This window comes from Syngnathus leptorhynchus, chromosome 7, assembly GCF_054491065.1.
Source record: "Syngnathus leptorhynchus isolate UIUO chromosome 7, UIUO_Slep, whole genome shotgun sequence".
Classification (NCBI taxonomy): Eukaryota; Metazoa; Chordata; class Actinopteri; order Syngnathiformes; family Syngnathidae; genus Syngnathus; species Syngnathus leptorhynchus.
The window spans coordinates 3847200-3859245 of NC_141201.1; the positions used below are offsets into that span (position 1 = coordinate 3847200).

Genomic DNA, 12046 nt, shown 5'->3' on the forward strand with positions numbered 1-12046 from the left:
CGCTGATAAAAGGTGGCTATTAGGGCGCTAACTAGTATAATCTGATCTCAATTCCTTCACTTTACCCTTAATTATTTCATTTTCAGATAATCTCTGAATGTCTGCTCTGGGGCGAGGCGGCGAATATGCTTCCCAAAAGTAAAACGGACTTTATGGAATATGAATGAGCTTTTGAATGTTCGGCCGCCGGAAACTCCTTCCCTCCCGTTGACGATTATTTCCGTCGTGCGACACCCGCAGGAATTACTGTATAATAATATCAAGAACAGTGTACCCAACGTTGACCCTGTGAGAATAAACTCATTAGGTCTGAAAATTGAAATCAAATAATCAGACAAGTAATCGAATTAAAAAAAAAAAAAAAATGATCCCAGAAAATTGAATTTACTCATATATGTAAAATGGAAAGATAATATGACAGCTGAATGAACAGTAAAGTGACACTGAGTAATTAATGGTGCTCAGGCCAAGACTGCAGAGTAGATTTTATTTATTTATTTTTTGTACCACTGTTTAATATGGGGGCGGTTCGGCTGCTATTCAATTAACAGAAATAAGAAAATAATGTAAAGGTTGACCTTTTCTATATGCGGTCCTCTACGCAATCAAGCATGAATTGTCGTCATCAGCAATGAGAGCATGTGCATAAATATTTTAGACATTTACAGTATTTGGCTCTGTACTGAAAAAATGCAAATCAGCTCTTAGAGTTTTTATTCTGCAATAGAATCAACAAAAATCTCCAAATCATGTTCAATAGTGAATTTAGGCTACCTCCACCAAAAGTGAAAATTCATTCAAAAGTTTGTTTACAATTAATGACATTGTAAGATTGATTTTTATTTTTTTTTTAATTGGTGTCTCGTTTTCAAAAGTGAATCTTCGGTTTTACTCAATACATTAAATTTTTTGGCCAGAGAGGGTAATTTATGGTAATTTTAAGAAAATGCACAGTGCTGGTTAATTAGGGAAAGAAGGAAATGCAAATTTCTTTCAATCCCAACATGACCCTGATGATTCCTAAAGAAGGTCCTCAATAACGGTACACAGTGCCCGGCGGGAAGCCTCTCCTGGCTGGTCTCATTCTTTTGCTCTAATTAGAATTAGTGTGCCGCAGTCCAAATGGGTCTCGGGGAGGTCTCTGCCATATCTCGCAGGCGATAAGATCCTCAGTCACTGCAAACGATGGCGGTCATAACTTTATTAACGACTTGGATGACTTTTCCCAACTCTGCTGGATGCAGTCCACAGGGGGAAAGCAGGTCTTGAATTTAGCATCCCTATCGTATTAAGAATGATTGAATTTTTCTGGTGGGGGTTGTGTGCATCAAAATTGCGAGATGATCCTCATTCTGTCTTCTGAAAACTTTATTTGTTTCGCTTCACCAGGCTTGGTTTAATGATTATGGCCTCACTTGTAACTTCAATTGTCTTTCTTGCCATCACTTTGGAGACAAACAGGTCAATCATGATCTTGCTCTCCGCCGTGATTGTTAGCACGTTGTTGACTTTAGCGTCATTATTGCCCATCTCGCTGGACGCTAATGCGCTCTTAGTAATCATATCTGGCCCTTCATCACATTTATTGCCCTTTGTTCCTTGCCTTGATTTAAAAGTATCTTGGCTTTGCTACTTGGGTTTGAGGAATTTTGATGAATGCAGAGCTTAGATAAATGTTAGCATCAAGCTAACTGTCCTTTTATTGCTTCTCTAATCCAGTATCCAATGTGACTGATCTAGTACCATTCATTCTTTGAGTCATATGTGCCTCACATTCAAATGCTTCTAATGGCTGAGCGTATTTGTCCAACACTGAGCAAGATGTTACTCTCGCAATTCATTTCACACTTGGTTACCAAGTGAAATTGCTGTCTGGATGTAGAATATAGAAGAAGAGATCAATATATTACTGCCATGAATTAGCATTTTGTATTTATTTTTATTTTTTTCATGCATGTGTGTGTATGTATATATATATATATATATATATATATATGCATCACAAACGCCAAGTCAGCTACTTAATGCAAAGGTCCCGCAAAGATATTTCTCCTCCGAGCTCCCGCCCATTGACTTGAATGGGGGTAAATCATCATTGTGTTTCAGGAAAGAGATTGATGGCTGCTCTCAATGGTTTGGTCAGCCATTCTATTTAAAAAGGCAGGTCAGTCAGCCAGTTAAAGGATCCGACCTTTATTGTGCTCGTCTGACGTCTCTATTCATCATCAACAGGCTGCGGCCCAATGAACTCATCCAGATGCACGGGCTCCTTTTGTCCCCTTCAAAGGTGCAAATTCTGTTTTTACTATTTGCCATGCCTGGCCCATTTGGTTATGGCGTATTTGAAGAGAGAGAGAGAGAAAAAAAACCTCCAAGGTCACTTTTAGTGTCTCTCCGTTAGAGTTGGTGAGTTCCTGACAAGACCCAGACAGTTTTAATTTTTCACTGTCTGTCAGAACTGAACCCGTGAGACGGATATAAGCGGAGGAAGATGTTCCGACTTTTCCGTGTTATCTAAGCGGTATTCATTTCTCTGCTCTTATCTGTCTGTCAGTAATGGGCCTTCAGTGATTGCTGCCAGAAGATAGCCGCAGTGGATGGACTGCCGCTTTGGAGCTAGGAGAAGCTTTCCCGATAGATGTCGTAGCCGATACCTTGTTTTGACCATTGGCGAGAAGTCAAATCCAATTGAATGTCACTTTGACAGATGTCACGCCTCAGGCTTGATCTGATGGGGGAATTTCCGGTGGCCCATCTGTGCAACTTAAAGTACATAAAAGGTCCTAATCGTCCTCATTCTGCGATGATGTGAAGTCATTCAATGATGAGAGGGAGACTGCATGGAAAAATGCTTACCTTAAGCAGTGGCTTGACTTGAGTCATTAGGATTCATGCATTATTCAGAGATATTTTCTGTATAGCAGGAAAAGCATGGCTTGCAATGGAATACAGATCACGCCTGTTCCACTCCAGTCCTGTAGGTGGCAGCATTGTAAAATAAAAATAGGTTAGTCCTGTATCAAATTGATTAGGTCACAGCCAAAAAAATTGGAAATTCATCCAGATTTTTTTTTAAAATGATTGTTATATGCCAATCCGTTTTCATGTTTCATATTTTTTTCTTTTTTGCTTGCTAACTAATCAACAAAGGTGATCAAAATATACCAGCTCTCTAAAGTATCGTAGAAATAAATTTGGGATAAAACCAAATAAAATCAAAACAACACATTTCTTGCCTGTACACTCACCCACCAAGTTTCATAGAACTCGGTTACCTACTTTTAGAACCCCCCACAACGGCTAAGCAAAAAATAGAATGGACAAAAGTGAAGCATGTACGCTATGTTGCAGGGCTGAACAATATCTTGACACATAGTGCCACTGAATTGTCCGGAGAGCATATAAGCTCAGCTTGCTCACATTCTGTCAAGACGAAGAAAAAAAAAAAAAAAGTCAAGTGGCCTCAGATGACTTCACCACTCTTCACTTTTCTTGCCTATTGCCAAGTAGCGTTTGGGGAATCGGGGGAAACAAAGTGAAGAGGAGGAATGGACGGGCTGATAAGCGAGTGGAAAGCATGAGAGATGGGGAATGGGCTCCTCCTGTCTTTACTTTGAGGGGGGGGGGGGATCCCAGTTGGTTCCGTCCCCGCTGTAATGCCCGGGTGAGGCCCAGTCAGCGGTCTTTGAAGTACCGGTCCGTTATTACATGGATGAACTGGGTCGCTATTCTACATTCTACTTTTGTGCGCCTCAAACAAATAGAAATCTTTCCCGGAGCAGAAGCAAAGTGACTCGCGGAGAGATTCCCGGCACAGCGGCGCTCGAGGGGGATGCTGATCCAATTCTTTAATCATCATCTTGTAAATGCGTGGGCTCTCAAAGAGGCGAGCCTGGTGAGATATTTTGGAAAAGGGCCCCCGATGGCCTCTTATCATTTTACATTGTGGCAATGACAACTTTAACAACAAGCTATAAAGTCAGCTGGCTAGCTGAGTTGGGTATTAAGTTAGTGAATAGAATAAAATGAATTTTACAGTCAGAGAAAATATATTTTAAAAAATGATTGGCCATTTGGGTATCATTTTTACTTTGGTCGAATTGAGTTATTTGCAACAAAAAAATTGAACCAACTTCCTGGGTGGGTCCAATTTTGAAACTAGTAATGTGTTGTTATTGTTGAATCCACTTTGACTTCAAAGAGTCGATGCAATAACACACAACGAAGAGGCTCTAAATTCAGAACAGCACAAGTGTTTAATAATTCACCCAAATAGTTTCCTCTCCCTCAACCCCCCCCCCCCCCCCTCCCTCTCCGTCTCCCGCCCTCTCCCTCTCTCACTCTCTCTCTACCATTTGCAAGGTCAGTGCTTGTCTTCTGTCGTCACTTTCTCACACAGTCCAGACGTGCATACCGCTTTTGAGGAAGGAGGATTTATTTGTTTTTATATTTATTTATTTTTAAGAAGGGTGGACAACATAACTTCAGTTGCAAGGACCCACTGAGCGTGCGTAGGCGCTTTCCTTCCACTCCACGAGGACGCACGGAGCTCGGCGCGCGTGCAAGGAGCGAGCTGGATTTCAAACTATAACATTCTCATTTATTCATTCATTCATTGGCGTTTCTTCCAAGCGCACGCCACTAACGCGGCGATGCGCGGACACAGATGTCCTCTTCCTCGCCTGGCTGTCTGTCATTTGGGTGTCCGAGCCGGCACCGCCAGCAGCCGCCTTTAGGATTCATCATCATCCGCTTTTTGCGCCGCTTCCTGCCGCTTGCTGCTGGAGGAAGGGGTTGGGGGGGAGACAAGTGTGGAGAGCCTGGGAGCTGTGATTTGTTCACTTTGACGATGTCTTGAGACGCGCAGCGGGGGGTGAAAGCTTGCAAGATGATGACAGTGAGTAGAAACGTCAAATTTGCCTTGGGTTGCATGCATGCCGGGGAAGGAAGCTCATATGGGCGTTTCTGTCATTGCCGGCGTGTGCATGTGAGCGCGCGCGTATGTGTGTTGTGTGTGTGTGTGTGTGTGTGGGGGGGTCGGAGTTTAAGGAATAACATTACATCATAACGTTCCCGGTGAATGACTCTGCAAATTGGTTTAGAATGAAATACGCGTTTTTCATTCAGAAAGGTGCAGGAGGTGATGTCACACGTGCACACATGGCACCATAGGGCGGATGCGACGGTGCCCCCCCCTCATACACACACACACACACACACACACACACACACTTTGTTTTGTGCAAAGAACCGAACCAAACGAGTCGCAACGATGAGCCCCCTTTTAAATTGGAGAGGGGGGCGCGGGGGGTCGATGCAGCTGTCAGTGTGCATGTAGCCGGTTTAGGTGGCCAAACAAAATCCAGGCTGTGTGTATGTGTGTGTGTTCGTTAATCCCACCGCGGATCAGCTTTTCAGCTCCAGGATGCCGTCTTGCAGCGCCTCCCTTCCTCTCTTCCCTCTCCCATTCATTCTCTCATAAACAGGCACTTTACCTGATTACAATATTCGAGTTCATGCGACCATTCGTGCGCTTTACGTTGGTTTCGGTTCAGAGCCAGACGCTGTTCTGTTTGGAGGCTGCATAAATCCGATTAGGACTTTTTTTTTGTGGAAAGACAACCGGCGTTTTGGGAGCAGCGCAAAGCGGTCTTCTCACTTTTTTGAGAGCCCAGGAAAAAAAAATAGGAGGGGGGGGGGTGTCTGTTTTTAGTTTTTGCAGGTTTACAAAGCCGAGGGGAAAGCAGCACCCACATTGGGATGGTGATTTGCGTGGTGCGTTTGCTGACCACCTCGGTAAGGTTGATTTCAGCACTGCATAGTTGATAGTTTAGAGTCAAAATAGTCGTTAGGATACAAGCGCAATAACCTTAAAATATGGCAGCTCCTGGACGTTGGCAGTAAAAATGCCAAACGTAGAGGGCAAGAGTCCCTTGTAAAACAGTTACGCACATACATCAGGGATCCACCCATGTGGTGGGGGGGGCGCGGGGGGGGGGGCGTTTACTGCAATGTTGCTCTGCTTTAATGGGAGAGCATTTAGCTTCGGCAGTTTTTTGCATGAAGTCACTTCCAGTTTCCACACACACAAGTTTTGCATTTGCTTAGAACAGCCAATGCCGTTAAAATAAATCTGTTTTTGCAAAGGTAATTAAGATCAGTTCTAATTGCAACTGATTTACTACATTGAATTAAATCTTTCTTTCATAATTGCTGAGATGAGTTCCAGGACTAGTGTCAGATGATTTTCAAACTACAGGTTGCCGTTGGCTTCATCCAGGATAACTCGATGACAATGCGTTGAGCATCTGACAGTTCCTGGTGGAGAAGAACATTGGTGTGCTGGAACAACCAATAACTGATTTGAAATATCATTTGTGACATCAGTCCTGGAACTTTTCTGACACAACTCATATACAGCATTAATATTGATGTTTGTAATACAGTCTTGATCATGAAGCTAAAAATACAACCAAAATATTAGAAACAACCGTTGTCATGAAAATGAGAAAGACAATAATGATCATGATTGAAAGAATCGCTCCATCCATCCATGAATCCTATGTTGTTCTAGTCCAGTGTCCCTAATGAAGTGTCCAGTGACTGTAAATTTCCTCTCCTGCCCAAAAGGCTTGATGTAAACATGCTGGAAATGATGACTAATAATATTTTTATCTCTGCATCAGACAGCCTCTCTTACTGGAAGCAGTCCTAAGCGATCATACTCCATCTTCATGCATCATTTTGTTTTTTAGGGCGACTCTTAATGTAGCTCTCTTAGGAAAGGTATCATAAATTTGCGGGCGCGCCGCACAGAAATTTGCCACCTCCCTGACGGATGCGAGGGAGCTCTCAGGTCAGAGATCTGTGAAGGGTTGTAAACAGCCAGGACATTTTCATTACCTGTGAACTAATCAGTCAGGTGGTGATTGCAGAAAGAGAGGTGGGGGTGGGGGGGGGGGGTAGAGCGGAGAGTCAAGGTTACGTCGAAGCATCCGCCGGAGCATGTCGGCGTATTGGCGAGACACGGTGACACGTCCGCGTCACTCATCGGAAGCCATCGTAACGCCTCTGGTTAGCTGTGTGCGCTTTGTGTTGTGGCTACGTTCTCTCCAAAGGAAATGTTTACAAGAATCAATGGCCCCCCCAAAAAAAGAGACTAGCCTGCAAAATTATAAGCAGGCAGGAAGTTCCTGCTGGACAGGAAGTGGAAAGTATGAGGATGTGGGATTCAAGCTGCCAGGCAGATTTGACTTTGTTGTACTCTTCGCCCGTTGTAACTTTTGTACAACTACTTTTGTGGTTCAGGAACATACCTGCAAATTGAGTCCGATTTGAATACCTTTTATACGTAATGGCACAACATCTCCCCTGTGATTAGCTAAGAGCCAATATAGCCCGCCTCCAGCCCAAAGTTAGCTAGCAGAAGCTTTAGCTTTCTCGTGACCCTAATGAGGATTAGCGATATGAAAAATGACTGAATGCTTGCACTTGTACTTACATTTTAAATTCTCAAAGGAAAAAGTTGACAAATGTTTGATCTTGAAAAAGCTACATGAGCCCAATAATTAGATCATTTGACTTTTCTTTGTGTTTCTGCAGGACTACCGGGAGGATGGCATGGACCTGGGTAGCGACGCGTCCAGTCGCTCCAGCTCAGAGTCCAACTCCAACAAAGTTACTCCCTGCTCTCCTTCTCCTGACCTACCCACGCTGGATGACTACAAGTCATCCCCATCTCTGGACCTTGTCACCCTTGAGGACTATGAGGAGGACGAGGACTACCAAGAGTATAAGAAGAAAGTGATGGAGGAGTGGGAGAGCGAGTACGGGGACGACTGCGCTTCTCCGCAGGCTCCTAGCCAAGAGGAAGGCGGAGGTGACGTAGAAAGACACGAGGAGGTCAGCGAGGGCTACAGGAAGAGCAGCCGCGGCCTGGGCCAAGAATTGCAGGATGTGAAGTCTGTTCCGCCGCTCCCGGCCACCACCAACGCCGCCGTCCCTGAGGAACTTAAACAAAATGGGAATGTGATTCTGCCCGGCAGTAACCCGCTCACGGGACTCACGGGGACTTCCAAGCCCAGGTACCAAAGCTTCAGCCAAGGCAGGGGGAGCCGCTGCACCGGCGGCGGAGGTGGTGTTGGGACTGTGGGACGGATGGGGGGTTACAGAGAAGAGGAAAGTGTAGAGGAAGAGACTCTGCCCACCATGGACTGGGCAGCCCTGGAGAGGCACCTGGCGGGGTTGCAGTGCAGAGAACAGCAGAACCAGAACCTCAATTACAACCAGAACCACATCGTCGGCAAGACTTGCTACACCTCAGTGAGTGTGCATATTTTCTTCCTTTTGTTTTCCCATTTCTCTGGTGCATCAAAAGCTTCTTTTACCTCAGTGTTCCCAAGCTCCGGTGGGCCGCTCTAATCCAGCACTTATCCGTGTCAGATGGACTGGAGATACACAAGGTTGGGTTAGCTGGAGTGAAGAACAGGGATTAGTGAGCTAATGTAGCGCTAAGCTATGTTGACCCGGCTGTTAACCTGGCCGTCATGGAAGTAGAGGCTGCACAGCTGGAGGGAAGCGGGTAGGATGTGACTCGATGCGTCCGGCACAGGAAATACACACGGCCGGGCAAGTTGCAGCCAAGCTGTAAAACTGATTGATTTGGTCTTGCATGACGGAGCTTGTGTATTCACAAAAGTATCGGGACACATGGCTGTTTCATCTCGAGTTAACCACCAGTAATGAGTCATGCACACACAAATGAAAAAGTAAGCTTGAGAGTATTATTATATTGTCAGTCCACCGATGTTGCTGCACCGTTTGTATTCAAATATCCATTGAATTGTTCTAAGAATGATGAGAATTAATAGCCTGTATATGGTGTTTTCCATTATGTGTTAGCATGAAGCTAGCAGATCTAAAAGCCAATTTATGTGGTTATTTAAAACAGTCAAGATGTAATTTTGTTGTTTTATGCTCAGTTTTGCTTCAATTGGGTTACTTCTTTTTTGAAATAGCTGTTGCCTAATTTTAGCTGTCCCACTGCTACTTTTTGTGAGGTGAGGTCACTGGCATCATACAGAACTCAAATTTCTATAATGCAAGTAAAACTGCAGGAATAATCTGTTGTTGTGGTTTTGTGGCGCTTGTACCAGTAGATGGCGGTGTTGCATTGGAAGGTTGACAGAGAGACACCAAGTCACAAGGTTTGGAGGATTTACTTGCATTCTCATGAGATCAGTTTGTTGAAACCACGAGCCTGAATAGATTTATTTTCTCCGCCGCTCCAAAAGGACATCAATTTGAGATCAAATTGTCTGCAGAGGAGAATCACTAAACGCTGTTGAATGGGCTTGTTTGAATGATGTTGCAGCAGATGTGAGTTTCGTTTGCTCTGCAAGCACCAAGTCCTTTTCCTCAGTACACACGGACAATGGCTGCAGCCGGTGCCATTGTGAGCGTGTTATGATCCCGCAGACCCCACCCCGGCCCCCACTAGACCACCACCCCACCCCCTTCGTCTCCCTGAGGCATGTCAGGAATGCGGTGGGAGATGTGAGGAGGAGCGATAAGAGAGCGGAAAGGAGATCTCTTAAAGCTGCGCAAGGCCACGTGGCGTTTGATGGTGGTGCGAGGTGGAAACGGACCCTCCAAATTTTGAGAAGCCCTTCTGTCTATCTGCAGTGATGTAGATTCACGTCATTCAATCTTCCAACACATTTTGATGTTGATAGCTTCTCCTGCTGGCGTACTCATGATAAGAAATAGATCAAAGCAAAGCTCCAATTGAGCAAAAACAAACCTTACATTTATTCTGCAGTGCTGATAAGAAACCGTAGGAGATGAGGAGATACGCTTCACGACAACAAAGATCCACTTCAGCGTTTATTTAAGGATTCTTTTTCTATCTGTTCGATCGGGATGCCTTTTGTCAAGTCTTATCTCTGAAATTCCGCTTGAGGAGGAATCTTGTGACCTCAGTGACCCCGATGATTTCGCTGGGGTGATTCTGGCTAATGCAGATTACGGCTTTTGTTACCATGACAAACGTTGGTGGAGGTAGGGCATGTGAAGACGTGAGCTGCTACTCAGAGTTGCCAAATACCTCTTGTGGTAGTCTTGGAAACTTCTGGAGACTCTTATTGTGACTCCTGAAAAAGACACATTTGTCCAAACTGCAAATAAATAACACTCTCTAGCTTAACTATACACACATTTGCTGTTAAAATAAATATAAATAAAGATAATTCACATATATTCTTTATCCTCAGATTGCTGTGTATTACTGCAACCGATGAAGTCTGTAGTCGTCTGCCCCCTGGTGGCCATGGCCCACACACCAAAAGAGCTCCACAATGAATTAACTTAGCACAAATGAACTTTTCACATTCTCAATAATTATGATAGGACTATTTGGAATATTGTAGTGTTGACAAAAATGGGATGGACTTTTTTTTTTGCTATACCAAGAGACATCTGAATGTCTTAATCCTTAAATTGGCAGGACTTACCAGTAACCCAAAAGGGAAGAGAAGAGAGTAAGTAAGGGGGTAGCGAGTCGGGGGTGCTTTTAAAATGCTATTAAATATTTAGACACGTGGCCTGGTGGGACTTCTTGGCTAGACGATAGGCGTGTTCTTGTATGGGTTGGAAGGAGTGTGTGTGTACTTGTGTGTGTGTGTGTGAGATGCATGCTTCAGTAAAGCTTCAGAAGAAAAAAAAAAGTGCAGAACAAACAGCCCAAGGCTTCTAATTTGTCATTTTATTCCTTGTGGCCACGTTGCGTCTGACTGGCAAGTTCAAGATCTTGCTTCTGTCCACATCTCCATGGCAACAAGGAAAGAGTTAGCCCCCCTGTCCAGTTTGCATGAATGAAGTCATCTTGATGCAGGTGTGTTTATCTTGGGCGGGGTTTTGAACCGCTCCAATCTCAGCGTGCGCCTCCAGGCTGAGTGAGGTCGGGAAATGGGGGGGGGGGGGGTCGACTCTTTTTGTCATTTGTTTCTAATGAACTCCGGAGGCACGTGGCAGAGAGAGGCCCGTCGGGACCTGAACCTCTAACCCGCCATTAAGCCCCTCGCTGTGGAAAAAGAAACAATAATATTATCTTTCCGAGGCAGCTCACGTTCTTCAGCTCTTGGTTTACCTGCTTCTCTTCTACGGTGAATCAAGATAATATCCATGCCTGCAGGCGATTCTTTCTTGCAAAATTTAAAAGACCTACTGGGAGAGCTGCAGTTCTAAATAAGGGCTTGACTTCTACACAAAAAAAACTCACCCTTGTCAAAAATAATCTCCCACTGAAATCTAATGGATTTTTTTTTTTTTTTTAGCCATTTATTCAACTGGCAACACTGGCGGAGCTAGAGAGAGGGTTGCAGGGGCCACTGCCTCCCCGCCCCTGAATTATACTTGAACATGTGCCAGGCCAGATAATTGACTTTTTTGTATATTTTCCGATTTCCACACACCCCATATGTTGAATCTTTATCAGCGTTTTCTGAGGAATTTGGGGGTTTGTAAAATCATTTCTTTTTATTGTTTTGCAGTCCCCCAAAGAAAAAAATCCTAGCTCCGCCAGTGATCTGAGCCAAGCGACAAAACTCAGAGCAAAGCTGTAGTTTGCAAAACCCTATGATTATGTTGCAGTTCAGCAAAAGTAGCAAGCCGGTCGGCCTCTCTACAATAATACCATAACAACTACTCTCAGTTCTCAAGCCGACGCCACGTCGAGGGTTGAAAGGTCCTGGAAGGAGAATGAATAGCCAGACACGGACATTGAGATGAAAAGTTCAAGAATGTAACTTGGGGTATGGTGAGAAAGTGGGAGGGGCCGAGGGGGCTGCAACCAGGTGTACAGAGTGACCCCTCGGGCTCTGGTGTTTCCTTCAACGCCCATATATTACACTTAATGTGTGTGTGTGTGTGTGTGTGTGTGTGCCACCAGCTGAAACACGCCCGGCCGGCCCTCCAGCTCACACACACTTGCACCGCCTCTACTTCAGAGTTAAGCTGTCTCCAAACACACACCTTATCAAGTCAAAGG

At 44.6% G+C, this 12046-nt stretch overlaps 1 protein-coding gene across 1 annotated transcript in view; it reads left to right on the forward strand.

The window, feature by feature from the left end:
- Window positions 1–12046, forward strand: part of schip1 (schwannomin interacting protein 1) — a 123766-nt gene that overhangs the window by 93145 nt on the left and 18575 nt on the right. The window contains exon 9 of the mRNA XM_085916163.1: window positions 7603–8322. Within this exon, the coding sequence (XP_085772289.1) occupies window positions 7603–8322 (720 nt within the window). The remainder of the gene's footprint in view (window positions 1–7602; window positions 8323–12046) is intronic.